The 23,269-nt window shown below is 32.2% G+C and overlaps 1 protein-coding gene across 1 annotated transcript in view; it reads left to right on the forward strand.

The window, feature by feature from the left end:
• Positions 1-657: 657 nt before the first annotated feature.
• The window catches only part of LOC143080255 (uncharacterized), a 34,320-nt gene continuing 11,708 nt past the window's right edge, over positions 658-23,269 (forward strand). Inside the window, exons 1-6 of the mRNA XM_076255995.1 lie at positions 658-918; positions 11,801-11,843; positions 15,935-16,684; positions 17,736-17,940; positions 19,390-19,521; positions 22,285-22,479. Coding sequence (XP_076112110.1) covers positions 660-918; positions 11,801-11,843; positions 15,935-16,684; positions 17,736-17,940; positions 19,390-19,521; positions 22,285-22,479 — 1,584 coding nt within the window. The 5' untranslated portion in view covers positions 658-659. The remainder of the gene's footprint in view (positions 919-11,800; positions 11,844-15,934; positions 16,685-17,735; positions 17,941-19,389; positions 19,522-22,284; positions 22,480-23,269) is intronic.

A 23,269-nucleotide genomic window follows, 5' to 3' on the forward strand; every position in this document is an offset into this window, starting at 1 on the left:
TTTACGTATTTATCTATTAGTTAAAGCAGTTTAATAAAGATATAATTCGACATGTAAAAAGAAGAAACATAACATATCATTTTTTTACAAAATAAGGGAAAAAATAATGATCGACAAACTCAACAATAATATGACAAGTAGCAATCAGCGATTTCCACCGAAATAAAGACTTTGAACATATTAAATTGAAAAGCTGAAAAGCTGAAGAATGTACAGAAAAGAAAAACAACTGCACGTTTCAACCGCAAAGTATTATTAAAGTAGAATCAAGCCTCTCAATGATCAAAATTAACTGTTTCTCCAACTGATTTTATTCAGATATGTTATTCGTTTAAATTATTGAATTACCTATAGTTTTAGTCAACAAGTCAAAGTAATATTTCATAAAAAAAATTACTGAATATTAAACGAACATAATCTATTGTATCAAATGTGTTATGCATCTCATCAGATAACTTATTTAAGAAGTGATCTTCTTATGGGTGATATTGTTAATTGATGAAAACAACGATGTTCAGTTATTAAAGTCATTAAACACCCTATTTGTTTTATGGGAAAGGAAGATTTGAGACTTCATCTTTTCATGAAAGAATTATACTTAGATTACACAGAAAAAGTAAGTCGTGATTTCAATACAGATTATTTTTACAGTAAAAAAAATGGTCGACATCGAAGCGTTACTCTTATTACGTCAGCGATGTGAGGCGCTAAACAATTTACCAAATCCCGCTGACCCAAACATATCAATTGAGAAGTATGAAGAAACCGCATCAAGAACTATGACAAAGACCCAAACAGATATAGAAACCGTATCAAAGTATGCAACAGAAATTTTAGAAGAACTCGAAAATGTCAGAGAATTGGTGAAAAACTGCAGCGTAAAAATCAGTGACCAGATATTATCATTAATGAAGGAAGGTACATACTCTAACATAAAGTAATGTTTTAAACGAAAACTATTTGAACTTTTCATGAAAGAAACAACAATTGACTACAATCAAAGGTGGTATTATTTTTTTTTTCAACTAGACTAAGTTCTAAATATACAGCAGCCCAATATTTTTAAAGTGACGACCAAGTTTTCGTGTCAAACATGAATTTAATCTTCTTTTGCATGTATTTTAATAGGTTGTTTCGTCGGTTATAATAATCAAACTTTTTTTTCATTTATTTTAAATGATAAGCAAAAACGACGCATAATGATCTTCTGTTATATTAAAAATTCAGTCTTCATTTCGTCAGGATTAGTATAGTACTTAGTAGAAATCAGTACAGATAAAATGTTCGTTTTTTTACAAAATAATTCCCAACTTTGCTTAAATTACATACCAGGAATAACGATAAGGACAAAACAATCATACTTTATTTATTCTGTTATAATTGAAGTAAAGGATATATATACATGAAATAGTTTAAAACTACTTTGATACGTTGATGAAATGTGACAATTGCAATTTAACCTACAAGAACAAAATATCCAAAGTCCGGTAACAGCTCTGGGATGCAACACAATTGCAATGACAATGACGTGAAAACCAATAGGCATAGCTTTTATTTCAAGCTGATCATGAGCTAAAATTAGACCAAAAAAACAACCATAAATAAGATTCAATGCCCTGTTGCATACCAAAGCAGTATAACCTTACAAATATCATTATGACTATGCGAATATAATCAATTATGCATACTAAAAGACATTTATTACGTTAATAACGTTCAAATTACCTCTTTGTGCCATTAAGGTTCATGTGAACCCTTTGCCTAAATATGCCGTATTTTCACCTCAACATTTACTCTTAGTACAGTCATACCATAATACCGTTTCACCATGCATATCATAAGGCCATTTTATCATATCATAGTACTATTTCACCATATCACAAGACCATTTCATCATACCATAAGACAAATCTATAAATAGCGGCGAAAATTCCTCGCGAAATTTATCCGCAACATCGATTGTAATGAGAAAAAGGCCATGAAGGAAATCTTGAAGTGGCCTTAAGGAATCGCTTTTAAATTTCGTCGCAACTTATAGATTTGTTTCATGGTATGATGAAATGGTCTTATGATATGGTGAAATGGTCTTATGATATAGTGAAATGGTGAAGTGGCCTTAAGGAATCGCTTTTAAATTTCGTCGCAACTTATAGATTTGTTTCATGGTATGATGAAATGGTCTTATGATATGGTGAAATGGTCTTATGATATAGTGAAATGGTATTATGGTATGACGAAATGGTCTTATAGTGTAATCAAATAGTCTATTAGTATATAGATGACACCTCGTGATATAGGAACTGTTAGCTTGATATTGAAATATGTCTTTACAAGATAGTTATATGACATAATATATATATATAGTATGACAAATTGCTCCATGTTGTATCGAGATGATTGTATAGTATACAAATTTATCGTTATAATATACTGTGGTGACAAAATAGTATGAAAAAGTTGCTTTATGTTATATTAAGATATCTTTATAGTTTAAAATGTATCTTTATGACATAGCAATATCACATAATAGTTTAGTTAAATGACAAATCAGTGTGAAAATGTAGCTCCATGTTATATCAAGATGTCTTCATAGTATGAAATATTAACTTCATAACAAAGTGAAATGACAGAATAGTATGAGAAGGTAACTCCATATGTTGTATCAAAGTGTCTTTATAGTATTATCAGATTATTACATGGAATTGTTCATATCGCATGTATTATCAGCCCTAGGTTCAAAATCAGCCCAAGAGCCGCATGGTTCGAAGGCTGATATTGACCGAGGGCTGATAATACATGCGATATGAAAAATGACATGTTATGATCTTTTTATCATATGCTTCAACAGTAGAGAAAAATAACAGATTCATATATTGATCCTTTTACGTGGTTCCCGAAAAGAAGTTCAAAGAGTGAAAAGTTCACGGACGTCGGACCCCAAATTTGATGCATTTGATATAAAATCTTTCTATCATATGCCTCAACAGAGAAAAAACACATTTTAATATGGACGAATGGACAAGAAAATAATTCAACAATATACATAATGAACATTGTTTGGAAAAGTCACCTTTTTTAAAGAAACTTTCTAAATTATGTTTGACACTTTTAAAAAATGCATTTATTTGATACTTGATGTGTATTTTCCGGAATTTGCCGAGTATCACCGGAATGCCATGCAATAACGTTACGTAAAGGCATGTGCTAACAATCGAAGCATGTGATATAAAATTGAGAAAGGAAATGGTGAATATGTCAAAGCGACAACCACCCGACCATAGAGCAAACAACAGCCGAAGGCAACCAATGGGTCTTCAATGTAGCGAGAATTCCCGCACCCGTAGGTGTCCTTCAGCTAGCCCCTAAAATATGCATAATAGTACAGTGATAATGGACGTCATACTAAACTCCGAATTATACACAAGAAACTAAAATTTAAAATCATACAAGACTAACAAAGGCCAGAGGCTCCTGACTTGGGACAGGCGCAAAATTGCGGCGGGGTTAAACATGTTTATGAGATCTCAACCCTCCCCCTATACCTCTAGCCAATGTAGAAAAGTAAAAGAATAACAATACGCACATTAAAATTCAGTTCAAGAGAAGTCCGAGTCTGATGTCAAAAGATGTAACAAAAGAAAATAAATAAAATGACAATAATACATAAATAACAACAGACTACTAGCAGTTAACTGACATGCCAGCTCCAGACATCAATTAAACTGATTGAAAGATTATGTCTTCATCATATGAATATCAGGTACAATCCCTCCCGTTAGGGGTTTAGTATCATACTATCATAAAATATATGAGAAGAACATAACCCGTGTCATGCCAACAACTGTTTTTTTAGAAATAAATGTTTTTAGTTCCGATGCAAAGACCCTATCAGTGAATCAATGTTAAAGCCAAAATATGCAATCTTTAATGACCTGACAACAGTATCGTAACTATATCCCCTTTTAATAAGTCTATTTAAAGGTTTTGTTAGTTTCTGAGGAGAATACTGACATTTTTGTGCTTTATAAAGAATATTTCCATAAAATTTTGGATGTGAAATACCTGAACGTATAAGATGTCTGCATGTTGAGTTATATTTACGAATTATTTCCTTATACCGGTGATAAAATTTAGTAAATGTTTTGACCAGTTTGTGATATCGAAAACCCTGGTGTAATAATTTTTCAGTAATACATAAATTTCTCTCGCTAAAATCTAATACATTGTTACATACACGAGCGAATCGTACAAGTTGAGATATATAAACACCATAAGATGGTGACAAGGGAACGTCACCATCTAAAAATGGATAATTAACAATAGGAAATGAAAAATCATCTCTTTTATCATAAATTTTTGTATTAAGCTTCCCGTTTATGATATAGATATCAAGATCGAGGAAAGGGCAGTGGTCATTGTTATCATTAGCTTTATTTAAAGTAAGTTCTACAGGATAAATTTCTTTAGTATACATACTGAAGTCGTCATTATTTAGAGCCAATATATCATCCAAATATCTAAAAGTATTGTTAAATTTTTGTATCAAATGTTGTTTTGATGGGTCTTTGCTAATTTTAGTCATAAATTGTAACTCATAACAATACAAAAACAGGTCCGCAATAAGTGGTGCACAGTTAGTCCCCATTGGAATTCCAATAACTTGACGATATACGGAATCTCCAAAGCGAACAAAAATGTTATCAAGTAAAAATTCAAGTGCATAAATAGTATCAAAGCATGTCCAATTGACATAGTTCTTTTGTTTATTGCTACTAAAAAATGATCTAAAAGAGTTTGAACATATGTACTCGCATTCCGACTTTTTAAATGCCCAGTTAATTAGGGATGTGAATTTTTTCTTAATAAGAATATGAGGCAAAGTGGTATATAGGGTAGAAAAATCAAAACTTTGAACAGATTCAAAATCACCAATATATGCATGCAATTTATCAAGTACTTCCAACGAGTTTTTGACACTCCAAAAGTAATTAATTCCACTATTTTCAAAGGCCTTATTTGAACAATTTATTATCAGGTTTTTTATTGTACCAAGTGTACTAGTAAGTAAAACAAACAATTTAGTAGTTGAACAATGGCTGGAAGATGAAATAAATCTATATTTGTAAGGTTTTTTGTGCAGCTTCGGAAGCCAGTACATAGTTGGGACTTTCATTGTGTTTGGTTCTGCTTGTAAAGAAGTAGCTAAAAGTTTATGTTTGTTACAGATGTCGTTTTCTGAAAATGAAGTCAGTTGGAATGTTGGTGAATTCGTGATTTCCTTTTGCAGAACCTCTATATAAAATTTACGTCAAACAATAATGATATTATTAGCAGCTTTATCAGCCGGGACAAACACAAATTCCTTGGCTAGTTCTGTTAGTTTATTTTTGATACGCGAAATAGGGTTTTTATAGTTTTTGTTGAGGGTAAAATGTTCTTTAAAATGTTGTATTCGAATATCAACTATCTTCATTACTGAATTAAAAAAAGATTCCAAAGATTTTCTGTCAGCTTTTTCCCGTTTTACCCATTTCAAACAGTAGGCGCGGAGTGAGTCGTTGATGATATTACGACACTCATTCCAGTTAATAGTTGACGGGGGACGATATTTAGGTCCTTTACTGAGGAATGATTTTAACTCTCGGTCGCGAACGATGTTAAGGTCTCCTGTTATAACATGGGAAATTGGTCCATAGGTGTATTCTGAATTACTGCAATTACACGACATAGGTGTATTTTCAGTGATATTTACATCTTTACACAATTGGCTATAATTAAACTCATAACAATACAAAAACAGGTCCGCAATAAGTGGTGCACAGTTAGTCCCCATTGGAATTCCAATAACTTGACGATATACGGAATCTCCAAAGCGAACAAAAATGTTATCAAGTAAAAATTCAAGTGCATAAATAGTATCAAAGCATGTCCAATTGACATAGTTCTTTTGTTTATTGCTACTAAAAAATGATCTAAAAGAGTTTGAACATATGTACTCGCATTCCGACTTTTTAAATGCCCAGTTAATTAGGGATGTGAATTTTTTCTTAATAAGAATATGAGGCAAAGTGGTATATAGGGTAGAAAAATCAAAACTTTGAACAGATTCAAAATCACCAATATATGCATGCAATTTATCAAGTACTTCCAACGAGTTTTTGACACTCCAAAAGTAATTAATTCCACTATTTTCAAAGGCCTTATTTGAACAATTTATTATCAGGTTTTTTATTGTACCAAGTGTACTAGTAAGTAAAACAAACAATTTAGTAGTTGAACAATGGCTGGAAGATGAAATAAATCTATATTTGTAAGGTTTTTTGTGCAGCTTCGGAAGCCAGTACATAGTTGGGACTTTCATTGTGTTTGGTTCTGCTTGTAAAGAAGTAGCTAAAAGTTTATGTTTGTTACAGATGTCGTTTTCTGAAAATGAAGTCAGTTGGAATGTTGGTGAATTCGTGATTTCCTTTTGCAGAACCTCTATATAAAATTTACGTCAAACAATAATGATATTATTAGCAGCTTTATCAGCCGGGACAAACACAAATTCCTTGGCTAGTTCTGTTAGTTTATTTTTGATACGCGAAATAGGGTTTTTATAGTTTTTGTTGAGGGTAAAATGTTCTTTAAAATGTTGTATTCGAATATCAACTATCTTCATTACTGAATTAAAAAAAGAGTCCAAAGATTTTCTGTCAGCTTTTTCCCGTTTTACCCATTTCAAACAGTAGGCGCGGAGTGAGTCGTTGATGATATTACGACACTCATTCCAGTTAATAGTTGACGGGGGACGATATTTAGGTCCTTTACTGAGGAATGATTTTAACTCTCGGTCGCGAACGATGTTAAGGTCTCCTGTTATAACATGGGAAATTGGTCCATAGGTGTATTCTGAATTACTGCAATTACACGACATAGGTGTATTTTCAGTGATATTTACATCTTTACACAATTGGCTATAATTAAACTCATAACAATACAAAAACAGGTCCGCAATAAGTGGTGCACAGTTAGTCCCCATTGGAATTCCAATAACTTGACGATATACGGAATCTCCAAAGCGAACAAAAATGTTATCAAGTAAAAATTCAAGTGCATAAATAGTATCAAAGCATGTCCAGTTGACATAGTTCTTTTGTTTATTGCTACTAAAAAATGATCTAAAAGAGTTTGAACATATGTACTCGCATTCCGACTTTTTAAATGCCCAGTTAATTAGGGATGTGAATTTTTTCTTAATAAGAATATGAGGCAAAGTGGTATATAGGGTAGAAAAATCAAAACTTTGAACAGATTCAAAATCACCAATATATGCATGCAATTTATCAAGTACTTCCAACGAGTTTTTGACACTCCAAAAGTAATTAATTCCACTATTTTCAAAGGCCTTATTTGAACAATTTATTATCAGGTTTTTTATTGTACCAAGTGTACTAGTAAGTAAAACAAACAATTTAGTAGTTGAACAATGGCTGGAAGATGAAATAAATCTATATTTGTAAGGTTTTTTGTGCAGCTTCGGAAGCCAGTACATAGTTGGGACTTTCATTGTGTTTGGTTCTGCTTGTAAAGAAGTAGCTAAAAGTTTATGTTTGTTACAGATGTCGTTTTCTGAAAATGAAGTCAGTTGGAATGTTGGTGAATTCGTGATTTCCTTTTGCAGAACCTCTATATAAAATTTACGTCAAACAATAATGATATTATTAGCAGCTTTATCAGCCGGGACAAACACAAATTCCTTGGCTAGTTCTGTTAGTTTATTTTTGATACGCGAAATAGGGTTTTTATAGTTTTTGTTGAGGGTAAAATGTTCTTTAAAATGTTGTATTCGAATATCAACTATCTTCATTACTGAATTAAAAAAAGAGTCCAAAGATTTTCTGTCAGCTTTTTCCCGTTTTACCCATTTCAAACAGTAGGCGCGGAGTGAGTCGTTGATGATATTACGACACTCATTCCAGTTAATAGTTGACGGGGGACGATATTTAGGTCCTTTACTGAGGAATGATTTTAACTCTCGGTCGCGAACGATGTTAAGGTCTCCTGTTATAACATGGGAAATTGGTCCATAGGTGTATTCTGAATTACTGCAATTACACGACATAGGTGTATTTTCAGTGATATTTACATCTTTACACAATTGGCTATAATTAAACACATATTTTCGGGTAGATTTCTTGTAAATATAACAAATGAGAGGGAGTTCAGTATTATCAAAATATCCAGGAATTTGGTCTTTAACAGAATGGTCGTTAAAAATACCGGCAATATTTACAAAATCAAAACCTTTATTGACATACTTTATTTTAATAAAATGTTTTTTATGATCTTCAGGGCGATCAATTTTTGGAAACAGTTTAGAATAACAATATGCCATTATAATTTGGACAATTTCATACTTAGGACTGTAATATGAAATTGTGTTGCAATCCTCTAAAATTTTATTTAATTTATTTATAGGTAAAGAACAAAGCTTGGTTAACAGATAATGTCTGCCGTTGTTTTTTGAAATGGAAATTAGGTCCGAAATATTTGTATGGTTGGTCCGAAATTTTCTTTGATTGCGATTTTTTCTGCGTCCATGAGAACGATTTTTACGAACAGTTTTAGAAACTATATCCAAAATGTTAACAGAATCGGTTCTTGATATATTGCCAATTCCCATGATATTATCATTAAGACCGAGAGGGTAGACTGTCTGTAATTTTTTAATCCAATTTAATTCATTTATTTTTCGTGATCGTACAAACTTGGAATGAGATTCACCAGGCTGCTTATTTACTACTTCTAAAGGTTGAACTGTTAAATATTTAATAGGATGACTGTGCTTCTTAAGATGTTGATAAATGATACTTTTGAATTTATTGGGTCTTTTAAAACGATACAGGTGTTCTTGCGTGCGTTTAGATAAATATCGCCCAGTTTCACCTACGTACTGAATACCGCATCCCGGTTTGTTTCATGTGAGTAAATAAATAATACTGTTTGTTTTTCAAGTAATATCAGTTTCAAAATTTAGAGAAAATGTGCGACCATTAAATGTGGACCTTACTGTATTGTTGGTGGAAAGACGGGGACATGTAAGTCATTTTTTGGCATGACACTTATCGATAGAAGGGTAACCACGATTTTTATTGTTAAAAACGTTAGCTATAGTAGTATTTTTAGATAAGTGATTCTGAAGATTGAGACGTGTAGATACCCTTTGAACGAGTTTAGTATTTAATATTTTTCCATTTCTAAGCTTCATATTTGTTTTTTGGTATGTAGATTTATTACAAAGGAGCAAAGACTGGCGTCCAGAATATGAACCATCACACAGTAGATAAAATTGTGTAAAAATGATAAAACTGTTCGGCTCAAGACGTCAAATGCTTATTGTCATAAGTTACCCGACAAATTTAACAAAAGATAGGGTATATCAAGGTAGCGACTGACGTCTGACTAAATAGATGAATGGGGCTGAATATTAAAATACTACTTTTTGATAGATATTCCTAAAGTAATGAACATAGAGAAGTTCTCGCTCGGACACACACTCCATAATCTAGTATAATATAAGAGCATAAACCTTAAGCACGGGGAGGCACTTTACTGTCTCCACACGGCACTAAAGACAAACTCTGTAAAAAATAAAATTGAGAAAGGAAATGGTGAATATGTCAAAGCGACAACCACCCGACCATAGAGCAAACAACAGCCTTTTTATATCAGCCCGCTAAGCACTAATTCGGAAAATATGGAATATACGTTAATTTAATGCTATTATCATACGGTAAAAATCATATGTTATTTAGTCTAAGTATATGATAAATTTATTTATCTTAGTGATATAGCAAATTAACAGAGTATTATATATAGTCAAATGTCGTTATAGTATAGAACATTTGCTTCATGATATATCTTTACCCGTAATGATATGGTTATTTGTTTTTTTTTTTATTTTTTATTGATCTTTTTGGTGTTCAAACTACAGTGCATACATACATTTTTACAATACATAAGTGAATAACATGATATTTTTATGGCATTGTTATACTATTGATATTTTACGAATAAGACATAGTAAAAAAATTACAAGTAAATGATGTGAATACTCAGTATATGATACCTCTTAAGGAAACTTTGGAAAACATTAGATATATATGATCATATCAAAAATAAATTTAATTAAATAACTTCCATAAATCCTCCACATCTGTCGACAAATGACTCGTATTTGTCTTTAGAAAGATATAAATATTCTAATATCTCCAGCCTTCTTTTCAAAAATTTAAGAAACGCATGCACAGATATTAACAGTCTGTCTAATTGTGTGTTCTTAGCACAGTTGATGTAATACTTTGCCTGTAGAATACAATGATTTAAAACTATGTTATCAGAATTTATCACATATTTTGTACTGATATGTACGTTTTTGCATGGCCAATAATAGCCGGAAGTCAAGGTTGGTTATCAGCCCTCGAAATCCATATCAAGCCCCCGAGTTTAACTTCCGGTAACCTGTCAATCAAAGGCTATTTGTAAACAAGTTGAACACAATGAAAAGAAATTTAAAAAGTTACAAATGTGCTGTAGAAGAAAAAAGTAGAAATCAACAGTGAAAATCACAAAAGTTCCCGTAAAATTTTGACGTCATGAGGAATTTAGAAAATATATGACACCACATTGGAATGAGTAGCGATATAGGATTCTTCCTAAGCATTTTTTAACATTTGTAATGTAACACTTTAAAGTCGTTTAATATTTGCAATTCTTAGAATTGGTATATTTATTGTTAATTATTTCTGAAACTTTTCACAAAACGTTGTTAACCTACTGTGATACAAACTTTTTTTTTTAACTCACAGTGATACATTTATCTTTTTTTTTTGTTAAATATCTTTTTGATTTTTGATGAAATATCAAACATAATTAGGTGTAAGCTATTTGTTTTCTCCTGCTTGAAAATATGTGATAAATAGATTATGACATGTCATTTTCCATATGGTCCATGGTATCAGCCCACGACCCATATCAAGCCCTCGGGCTAAAGCCCTCTGGCTTGATATGGGAGTCTAGGGCTGATACCAGAGCCATGTAATAATCTATAAATAATACACCGAAAATTACACTGTCTTTATTTAAAAATATTTTTACTCCAAATACTAAATACCACCAATTAGAAAATTCTCTCCAAAATCGTTTTATTTCTGTACATTCAAAAAATTTATGCTCTATAGTTTCTATTTCTTTACAACTGGCACATTCATTGGTTAATGAAAGTTTATATTTTTCAAGAAGATAATTATGTGAGACTATTCTGTGTAACAATTTATGTTGGAAAGCTTGTAGTTTGCTTTCTATAGTACATTTAAAAGCTAGTGAATAAATATGTTTCCACTTTTCGTCACTAATTTCTATATTAAAACTTTCTTCCCACCTTTTTTGTGAAATAGGAGAAACACTTCCCCGATCGATAAAAAGTGAATATACATCTTTAGCGAATAATTTACTGATAGGCATTTTTTTATTCTCATGCTCAAAAACGAAACTAAATGAGTTGCTGTTAGGCGACATGTGTTGTTGTAATAACAAATCTTTCCAGTCATGTGGTATAGCAAGTTTAATGTGGTTATTTGTTATTGGTATCATAATGCAGCTGTGGCGTTCCATAGAGAACATACAAAAACAAACACAAACACACACAGACACGGACTATGTACTAACAACTTCAATGTTTCTGACTTGCAATGACATGTTTGAATATCTGACGTAATTTTATTAGTAGTGAAAATACATGTGTTACATTCTTTTGTAGTTGATTGGGCGAAACCATGGCAAAAGGCACCATCGTTGACTAGGTAACCTACACTCTTTAAAACAAAAAACACTATATATATAGATATGTGTCAAATGACATTCGGACAGCAGTTTACCAGCACAATAGAAGATATTGAGTATACCATCAATTTACAAGCACAGATACATCATAATATGAAAATCAGATGTGTTCTGATTGCAAATAGAACAAATTTATATCGATGTCCGAATAACTTCCTTAAGTATTAAGGAAAAACAATTTAAAGTACATAGCTATAAAGGGCTGCATCCGAAAAATACCAAAGGACTGATTTTATGACATAAGAATCAATAGTATACACGTATGACCATTATTCAATAAAGGCAACAGTAGTATACCGCTGTTCAAAACTCATAAATCCATGGACAAAAAACAAAATCGGGGTAACAAACTAAAACCGAGGGAAACGCATTAAATATAAGAGGAGAACAACGACATAACACCGAAACGTAACACACACAGAAACGGACCAAGCATCAGACAAAACACCACGAGAATAACAAATATAACATGAAAACCAAATACATGAATTTGGGATAGACAAGTACCGTGCCACGTCTTATCTCAATTTCTCAAAAATAAGAGAAATAACGACAATCATTAAATTAATGTCTCCTGATTTGCAGCAGACACATATAGAACATTAGTAGAATACGACAGGATTAAATACGTGTTCGAATGTTTTACTCTGCCTTATCTTCGGACCGTGTTTTAATTTCATAACATCATAAAATAAAATAATTAACGAAAAAACAATTGGAACTTGTTCATTCGAACATAATAAGCACAAAGCACCGAAAACAACTAATATAAAAACAAAATCCGCAACGTGTTTGTCTTAGCGTTTTTTGTCATAATGTTGTCTGTCTTTTATTGACTCCAGGTTTTGACTGTCAAGTAGTATTGGTATCTTGTTTCATATACTATATAATTGATAATTGAAATTGGGAATGTGTCAAAGAGACATCATCCCAAATAAAGGACAGAAAGCAGTCGAGAGCAACCAATGGGTCTTAAAAACAGCGTGACAATTTCGCTTCGGAGGCGGGCTTAAGGTACAACTATCCCCTAAACAACATGGGTACTAGTTCAGTGAGAGTGCATGCCATATTTAACTCCAATATTTTAGAATAATCCATTTTCATTCAGAATGTTAAAATAATTGGTAGTAATTTTCCCCATATTTGCATCATTATCCTGTAAACGTTTGGACCTTCACATTGACATTAAAAAGTTATATATCTACAGAAGTACAACCTTCAGATGTTTGTAAGACATTAGTTTCATTGTGTGATATCCATATTTAATATGTGGGCAGATTAAACCAACCGGTTTGTTAAGCAATATAATTTTTAACACTTTGAAAGGCTTTTACAAGACAGCTTTAGCAAGGGTCAAACAGTAGGGTCTCAAAATACTCTTCCTCAAAATGTTGCCTAACTGTACTTCATACGGCAACCACTGAAACCATACAGCACCTAGTTAACGATTAAACGTTACACCAAATGTCATCTACGAAGTATGAATATGCGATGTTATACAAATGTATAGTGTGAATATTAATCTATTTGGCAGCAACTAGAATTTGTCGAAATCAGTACAAGGAACTTCTGTGAGAGAGTTTATCATAATATAAATCTATCAAAATACTTTTTTTCTATTTTTAACGTTCGAATTATTGGATTTTTCCGTTTCGTCATATCCTAAATATTTATTTTTTATTTATTTCCTTATTTGAAGTTGATATGATGGGAACAACAGCAAAGACAAATTTCTGCAATCAACTCCCTTTCGTTAACGCATTATCAGTTACACATATTTTACTAAGGTTATTTTGTTCTCAAAATTGTTGAAATCATAAAATCGTCAACCAAAATTAAGTAAATTACGACTGTTGCTGGGAGGTGAAATGAGCTTTGTTTAATACCGCAGTCCCACTAGGCCATGATCGCCCTACAAGCTGAAACAAATGCAGATTTTGACTATCGCAGTAAGGTTGTATCACGGTCTTGGTGAGGTCTTCAAATTCGTGAAGAGCGTGGCCAACTTAAGACAAGTTTAAAACAATCGTGGTGCGGTAGTGGCGAAATCATGTCGTAGGAGAAGCGTAATGAGAGCGCAGTTAGGTTGTGGTAAGATTACAAAGGTCGCTGTACCATCGTAGCGAGAGCCTAGCGAAAGCGTGATTCGATTCTGAGAGCCTGCACTACGATCTCACAGCGATGTTATTACGACCTCACTACGACCATTACGTTATCAATGCGACTCAACTACGCTTCCACTACGACTATGTCACGTTTAAACCACGCTGTTAAAGACCATAGTACGATTCTAGTACGCCCATGCCGTCCTCATCTCGCTCTTATAACGACCTAACCACGTTCATACTACGACCATCATGCTCTTTTTCATTGTCACATAAACATATAAAAGCTCTCCAGGTTTTGTTTGTCTGTATATAATTTGGACCTCTTGTTCCTTTTCTCTAATGGCTCGACTATGCTTGACACATATGTGTCATCCCTGCTATCGTTCACTATAAAAACATCGTCATTTGAGCTTGATGGACCAGCAATAGATCTGACATCTCTGCTGGATCAGGATTCGTTACTATCAAATCTTCCTCTGCCTCTACATCTACCCCTACCACCACTCTCATGTGTTATTGTATATTTTGGTGGCGTGACTGTGTTGTTTATGATAATTAAGGAATGACTGTAACATTTTTTCTGTCTATGAAGAAATAAATTTCTTTTCTAGAAATAACAAAAAAATGTGTTGCACACTGAATAACCCGCGTAGCGGATTATTTTAAAGTGTGCACCACATTTTTAATGTTATTTCTAAAAATGTAGAATTACAAAAATACTTAACTCAGGGAAAATCTAATCGAGGAGTCTATAATCACATGGTAAAATCAAATGACAAAACACATCAAAAACGAATGGAGAAGAACTGTCATATTCCTGACTTGGTACAGGCATTTTCAAATGTAGAAAATTGTGGATTAAACTTGGTTTCAAAGCGCTAAACTTTTCACTTTGATAACAGTCTCATCAAATTCCGTTATATTTATAATGATGCGTGAACTAAACAGACATAATAAATAAAATAGTCAAAATATAAGTAAAACAGTCATCATCGTGTAACAATTTTAAAAGGAACAATTTAAAAGAACACAAAAACATCTCTCTACAAACACATTCATCACGTTCATTGATTCGTGTGCTTGACGTCAGAAAATTGTTTACGTTACATATATCTGTCTGTTAATGTATAAACAAACAATTTTAAAATTTCCCATGGACAATGTAAGCATACAGGGTTAAAAAATCAAAAGTATGTAAGAATTAATTTCAGAAATAGACCGAGATTTACATGATTTAAGATAGTCCAAAAGTTATATAGAATTTATAAGAATCCACACATAGTTCATTCCATTACGCAATTGAATAATTTTGACGTTATTGGTTCAGCGTATTTTCTAATTCATAATAGAAATATATCATAATGACATATAATAGAACAATATTTTATGACAGAATATCAGACATTTCTTATAATTTAATTCTTAATTCCATTTTAAACCGGTGTAAATCATGAAAAAACGTTGATGACGTCAGAGTAACATCGCAAAATTATGTATATGGGCTTTAACTTATGTATCTAAGGATCTAGTAAACGATCATTATAAAGATATTTTCGCAGCGTGATCATAATTAGAGTTGGGTATTTTGAGTGTGATTTCCTTCCAAGATCAATCTAAATGTAAGGAATTTTTTTTTTTTTACTGCTTTTCCGGTCTCCACACGGCATTTCGGATAAGAAATAAACTTTTTTGTTCAAGTATCAGAAAAAATATGGCGTGATATGTCTTCCTGTGGAATATAACCTTTAAACTAGCATATTGAAAATCCTGCTTTACTCCGTCAGTTGCTTAATATATATGCATTTAATTAACTGCTTGACGTTAAGCAGCTATTCCTTTTCGTCTGTCTTTCAAAACAACAAATTCACCTTCGACTGTAACGTATACCTTTATGATTGCTCATGAGAAATGTTTCCTAGTTTTGCATTATTTACATCTAATAGGAAGTATACTGATATGAAAAAACTAGAACAAGTTCAGACTTTGCAGAGACTTGCAAAACAACAACATGTACTGATGGAGTTTACAGCACATACCGAAGTACTCTTTTTGAAGCTTGAAAGTAACGCAGCTTTGTCCAAAACAGAAATAACCGATTTTACTAGTCAACTGCACCATTGGCGTGATGGCTTAAACACATTAATAGAAAAGAAAAAAAGAAAAAGGGAAGAAGAAGAAACATATGAAAGAACTGAAAGGGAAAATGAAGAAGCAGAACGAATGAAAAAACAAGAGGAAGAAGAGAAGAAAAGAGAACAGGAAGAACAGATGAAAAGAGAACAGGAAGAACAGATGAAAAGAGAACAGGATGAAAAACAAATAAAAGAGCAAAAAGAACGAGAGGCTAAGGAGAAACGAAGAAAAGAAGAGGCAGAACAGAGGAAGAGAGAACAAGACGCAGCCAAAAAACGAAAAAAAGAACAAGAAGAAAGAGAAGCTGAGGAAAAACAAAGAAAACAAGAGGAAGAACAGAAAAAGAGAGAACAGGAAGAAGCGAAAAAGTTATTAAAACAAAAGGAAGAACGAGAAGCTCGAGAGAAACGAAGAATACAAGAGGAAGAACATAGGAAGAGAGAACAGGAAGAAGCGAAAAGGCTATTAAAACAACAAGAAGAACGAAAAGCTGAAGAAAAACGAAGAATACAAGAGGAAGAACAGAAAAAGAGGGATTGGAAAAACTGGCCACCGTTCATGTAAATTTTCCTATTTTTGTTTCATTTAATATGAAGGTTTTTTTAATTGACTAATCAGTTTTCTGAATATTTTCTTAAGGTGGTATGGGAGTCTAAAATAAAAATGATAGAATTTGTTCATACTTTGCCAAAACTTAGTATGTATTGATATATGTTCAAAAAAATAATAAAAAAGATAGATCACCGCGCATTTTCGCAAGCTTCCGGTTGCGACAAAATGACGCATTTTGTATAGATTATACAGGAAAAAACCATTTTGTGATTAGAAAATAAACAAAATGATAGAATTGTAAAATAAATTAGGAAAAGATAGCTTCCAGACAATGATTTGAGAATATCAAAAGAAAAGATAGGGTCACCGTACGTTTTTTTCTGGCTAAAATGCAAAATAGGCAAATCCCATGTAGAATCCGTCAGAAAATGCACCGTTATTTATACTTTACATAGCTGATATAGGACAATGGTATTGGTTTAAAATTACACCGCTCTAGACCCTTTTGCTTTCCAAATAATTGCTATTGCCAATAATTAACAAGTTTCGGGTCGAATCCGATACCGCTACCAATAGTATATTCACCTGTTACCTATTACCTTATATGTACGTTCCGCATCTGACAGGCGAACCACCAAATTGTGTATTTAGGATTTTGCTATTTACACGGGTCATAATCACAGGGTTGACACTACTAAATTTAATCATTTTTATATAGGACAATGCTGTTGATTAAAACATACTCCATTCCAGGACCTTTTGTTTCCAAAAAAATAATATTACCAATAATTGATAAGTTCCAGGTCGACGGGTACAGAAAGATTTTGAAAGCCAAGATAAAACTGTACATCTTATAATCGGCATGATTTTATCAGATGACAATACCAATACTAAAATAAGGTTTACGCATAGTTATATACTTAAATTCAGTCATGGACCCGCGATATCACGGGTTGTTCTAGTATATATAATAGATGCTATCTTATTTCAATAACTGTGTGTGCTTATATTTTGTTATTTTCAATATTGATGATATAAACAATTTGTCCATTTATTTAGATATTACAATACACGACAAAACAAGTTCAGTCAGGATATCTGCTGTGTTATTTTTACAATGCCAAATGGAACGCAGGAGACTGATTTTGATTGCCAATGCTCAGATGCTGTAGAAGATCTAGATAAATGTTTGGAAACCAATGACGAACAATTATTATCATCTGTTATCACAATACAATCCAAGAAAGGCGAAATGATGTTTGAGGTAAATGATAATGGTTTTCTGCATGCTGGAAAAGCTGATGACAATGATTTAACTTAAATTCAATTAGATTCGGTTTTACTGTTGGATATTTTATATGAAATGCAGTATAAATCGTACAAGTTATGATCTTATTCTAAACCAACCTTTTTTTTACTGGAATGGTATACAATCACTCTATATATAGCTAGAAGACAATGAGCATATTCATTATACACTGACTGAAGTCATTTCGTTTAAAAGAAATATGTCAATTGGTTGAATTTCGAGTATTCAATGAGAAATTAATGTACATGTTGAAATCTAACTAAAACATACTCGTATTTATATGATCTTACAATGATTGTTGTTTCTACATAATAGAGGGACAGCTTGTATAAACTACTGTAATTGTAAATCATAATAATTACATTAGATGTATGTTTCATCAGAATACGTTATTCTGATTGGCTCATTGCACATCACGTGTTATTCCTTTAGCAATGGCATTACTTAATATAACTTATCATTCATGATAACACGAGGTCCCACAATAAAGTGCACAGGTGAATTAAATCAAAAAAAATATAAAATTCGTGTTTTCATTATCCTAGCTTAAAAAATGTAATTATAAGTATTGATGCTTCTGTTTGTAACTTCATAGGGTTGTACAAAATGTACTTCAGTGAACGCTTTTACACCCCAATAAAGTTACAAAAAGAAGCATTCAATTCTTATTTAAAATGATCATGAATGAATTGAATACCTAAACATGATTTTTAATGTTAAAGAACTTTTAACTTAATTTTAAGAATATAGGGATTTCATTATGCTCCTATTGCAAATTAAACACAGTTTACTTCTTGCTAAATAGTTAATTTAGTTATGTTGGGAGTCAACACATTGTCTTTCATAAGGACAAATTAATAATGAACATACAAAAATGCATCTACCATCATTTTAACTTTTGAGCAAAACTCATTTTATTTCCAAAATCCTGTTACAATGATACCAAATTATTATCTATGCCACAATTTTGTTTTTAGAAACTCATAACTATATATGACGACTAGAAGGGCTATGTCTGGAGCAATTGTTGTTTAAGGTTTGTCGTATTATTTACCCAGACTATATCATCATATATTCATATGATTATGACCATACGTGTATGGCCCAATTACTCATATGGTCTGGAAAATATATAAACAATGATGGTTATAGTATACTGGGAAATGTAGATCTTCATATAAATTCTGATTATTATTTAGAGGTTGTTTAAACATATGTTATTCTGTCTATATAACATTTACATCTTTCTTTGTATGTATATTTTGCCAAAAAAAAAATTGTTTAAATTTTATGAATACATTTTTTACCAAAAAACGAACAAAAACAAAAAAACAACAAACAACTTATAAAAGAATTATTGTTATACGTGCTAATGAGAAATAAATATGTTTTCATACATTTAAGTTGCCAATGCGCGTGTATGTGCCCATAGTATCACATGATCAGAGCCTATTACCTACACTGAAGCTATCAATTAAAGGTCAAAAATGGAGATTGGGAAAAACACTTCCAGATATTCAACTATCAAAAATACAAGTAAGTGAAACAACGTGTTTTCTTTTTGGTGTTGTAAATGCAATATGTACATTGAAGGAAAATTCTAAAACGGGTTAAATTTTTACCATTCCAAATAGCTATTTGGTTTGGGTTTTTTTTTTTAAAGCTTTGAACTTTTTGGTCAAAACATTAGTTTTAATATAGGGGTTATTTTCAAGTTTAATGAACGCAATGCATTTGTCGATATGTACAAATAACATTGTTGTAGTTTACATTGTCACCCTTTTATATTTTCATGATGGCTCGAAGCAAGTATTCTACAAAGGCAGTACCCATTTCATGTTTTATATGAGAAGTCCCATCATTCATGTTATTTGCTTGGTGAAACGTTGTTCGATAGAGTTATATCACTTTCTCATTTGAATTTGATGTCAACTGTTTTAATGTGAGTGCCTTGATGAGTCCAATGTAGACAACACACATATCTCGGTACCATTTTATAAGACTGGTATCTTAAATAAGTTTTAAAAAAAACCATCTGATTTTAAAAGTGTGTACTCATTTTTTGTTATGTGTTTTGTACTAATTAAGCAAATTGAAGAAAGTAAATAAACATACAGTTCAGAACTGTTGACAGTCTTCATTATATCGATAGGTATGAATAATTTATTGCCGTATGCTTAACAATAGCCTTACAATACATAAGAATATTAATGCTTAATTGTGTATCGCATGAGATTATTTTTATTTATCTGTGTACGTTTTTCTTTATTTAGCGACATTTTTTCAGGGTTATGGTTCTGATAGAAGCTATCATCTCACTCCTTATTTTATTGATTTTGTATTAACATATGCATTGTGTCATAGGCCAAATTTTTTCCGTCAGTGTATATTCACTTTTTTGCTTGAAATGTCTTTAGATTGAGTTTATATTGTTATGGTACACTATTTAAGTTGATGGACGAACGTTTGTGCCTATGTAAACGTTTAACCCCACTGCATTTCTTTTGCACCTGTCGTAAGTCAGGAACCCGATGTTCAGTGATTGTTGTTTGTTGATTTAGCTCGTAAGTGTTTCTCCTTTCTAGTTTTTATATAAATTAGACCTGTTTGAATGGTTTAACACGGTTTAACACGGTGTGAGTCATATGTCCGTGTTGAAGACCATACTTTAACCTATAATGGTTTATTTGGATGGCAATCATACCACATCTTCCTATATATATTGATCTGTTTATCATAACTCAGATACATTATATATAAGAGGACAATCAATTGATTTGGAGGTGGGATCATGTCAGATTTTAGAAATAAATATTCAGGCCCCATTTTAGTATCTTGTCTTATCATACGTAAAAACAAATATCCAAGATGCATTTTTTATATCCATTTACATAGGTATCAAATTTAAAAAGAATGTCCAGAAAGAATTTATTTACGGTATACGCAGTGAACGTACGACACCTTTTTGACACTGTATCCTCATTTTTTCAATACCTCTATATTCTTGAATCCACCCTCGAATATAATGATATTATATTTTCATATTGATAACGAAACTTCTATAACTTTGACTGCTCTATTTGTTTGACGTTTTATGTGTATCTTATAGAAAGATGATTTGTCTCATAAAAGATAAATTACGTTAGGGTGTAAAAAGCTGATGCTGAGGGGTGACGAAGAAGAAATGATTTTGTGTCTTTTTTTTGGGGGGGGGGAAGCAGAAAACGAATATTATGGGTCAAGCTTGAGTGAACACAAATAATCTGGCAACCTTTATGTTGAAATATTAATATATTCATCAGCACCCTTACAACTAGATAGTCGTCCCATGATAGACTTCTGCTTAGTCTTCTTGCTGGCGATTATTAAATGGGGGTTCAATTTAGTATCATGTAAAGTGATACGGTATCTGGACGTCATATGTCTCACTATGACATTGTTCGATATTCACGTCATGCCCTGATGACGTAACATTGGATACCTATTGAAGCCTCGAAAAGACTACTTAATATATAAGAATATAATTTTTGGTGTTTTTTTGAAAGATGATGTTATGGATAAGGGGTGACATAAACTATATTATGGACACATGTGTTCCTTTGTCATCATAAAGAGGATCAAAATCATTGGTCTCTTCTGAAATGTAAAGTGGATAACAACTGAAAAGTTCCAGAAACAATTTCCAGATTTTTCAGAAGGGGTGCGATACGCGGTATGCTATACGGGTTTTGCTATGCGATACGGGATACGCGATACAAGGTAGATGATACAGACTTGTGAAAAGAACATTTACATAAGATAAACAAAATTTCGGGATTTAGTTCTAAGAACAAAATAGCAATATTTAATGTTGAAAGCAAACCCAATTGGACAGCAATTACACGACACAATGTTGGTTGTTTTTCTCCCCAATACATTTTTTTTAAAGGTTCTTGAATAGCATCAACGGTACCAATTTTCAGCGCCAAATGCACTCTTTGAAAATAAGTGTCTCTCCGATGCTGAAATTGTGGCTAAATACTTGGAATCACAATTGTTTTAAAAACAAAGATAGGTTGTAAACAAAAACAAAAACAAAAAAGTTAAAGCCAAAATGAAAGAAAACAGATGCGATTAAAGGTTTTCTAGTGTTGTCTGCTTCTACGTGTTCTATAAAACATTCAGTAAACCAAATATGGCACTCCATATAGCACTATAAAGAAGTGTCTACCTACCGATTAACCATAGTTATTTTTTTTTGTATATATTTTATAACTTAGCCTTTCATATATTTAATCTGTATGTTAATGTAATACCTAGGGTGTATCCTTTGTTGGAGTAGAAATACCCACTAACCAAATGGATAAGATCCAGTGCGTTGCTGTTGCGAGACATAAACGTCATGAAATAGAGGTCGATGTAGAAGGGACAGTTTTAGAACCAGCATTTGATAGAAATATCAAAATAAAGTTTCCACAGGGAGCGTTTGGTGGGAAAACTACTATTGCGACAAAGGTAACATAATCATAGTACATACAAATAATAAATAATAAAACAATAGAACACAATTTTAAAACATTACATTGATGGGAGAACTCCGATACTTCAATGATTGATACGTGAATAAATGTCTTGATATGGAGCATGATCTGCTAATACTTCCGGAACACCCGAGGTTACTTCCAGTTTTTGGTGTTTGGTTCGTGTTGGTCAATCTTTAATTTCCTATGCTGTATTTTGTGTACTGTTTTTATCGGTCAGTCTTTTTTTTAACCATGGTGTTGACAATTAATTTCGAGTGATGAGTTTGAATGTTCCTTAGACATATTTCGACTCCGGCATGACAAAACAAGAAATAGACAAAAAACAAAAGAATCAGCATAGCTTACAAAAGGTACCAGTAAGTAGGAGAAGTATATCAAAGTCACAAAGGAATGCCTAGATAGCTAGGGCATCTTTTGTATAAGCAAAAACATATTTAAGATTTAATCCTGTAAAATAAGATATGCAAACACACAGGAAATGGCTAAAAAAATCATTCTGATGACGACCCACCCATCACATCGTCGATGCTTGATTTAGATGATGAAAAATCTATACCAGGTCTAGTGCATGATTTATAATTACTTTTTTTGTGATAACCTTGTTTCTCTTTGTCAAATTTGACTGCCCTCGTTGCTCTTCAAACTACGTACGTTATTTGTAATTTCAACCTTATTTTAACCGAGCGGGGTTTATTTGTCGTTTAAATGATCGGTTGTCTTCAAAATCTAAATCCTGATATTTATCTTTGTTGAGTTATTTG

The sequence above is a fragment of the Mytilus galloprovincialis genome, chromosome 6, assembly GCF_965363235.1.
Source record: "Mytilus galloprovincialis chromosome 6, xbMytGall1.hap1.1, whole genome shotgun sequence".
Classification (NCBI taxonomy): Eukaryota; Metazoa; Mollusca; class Bivalvia; order Mytilida; family Mytilidae; genus Mytilus; species Mytilus galloprovincialis.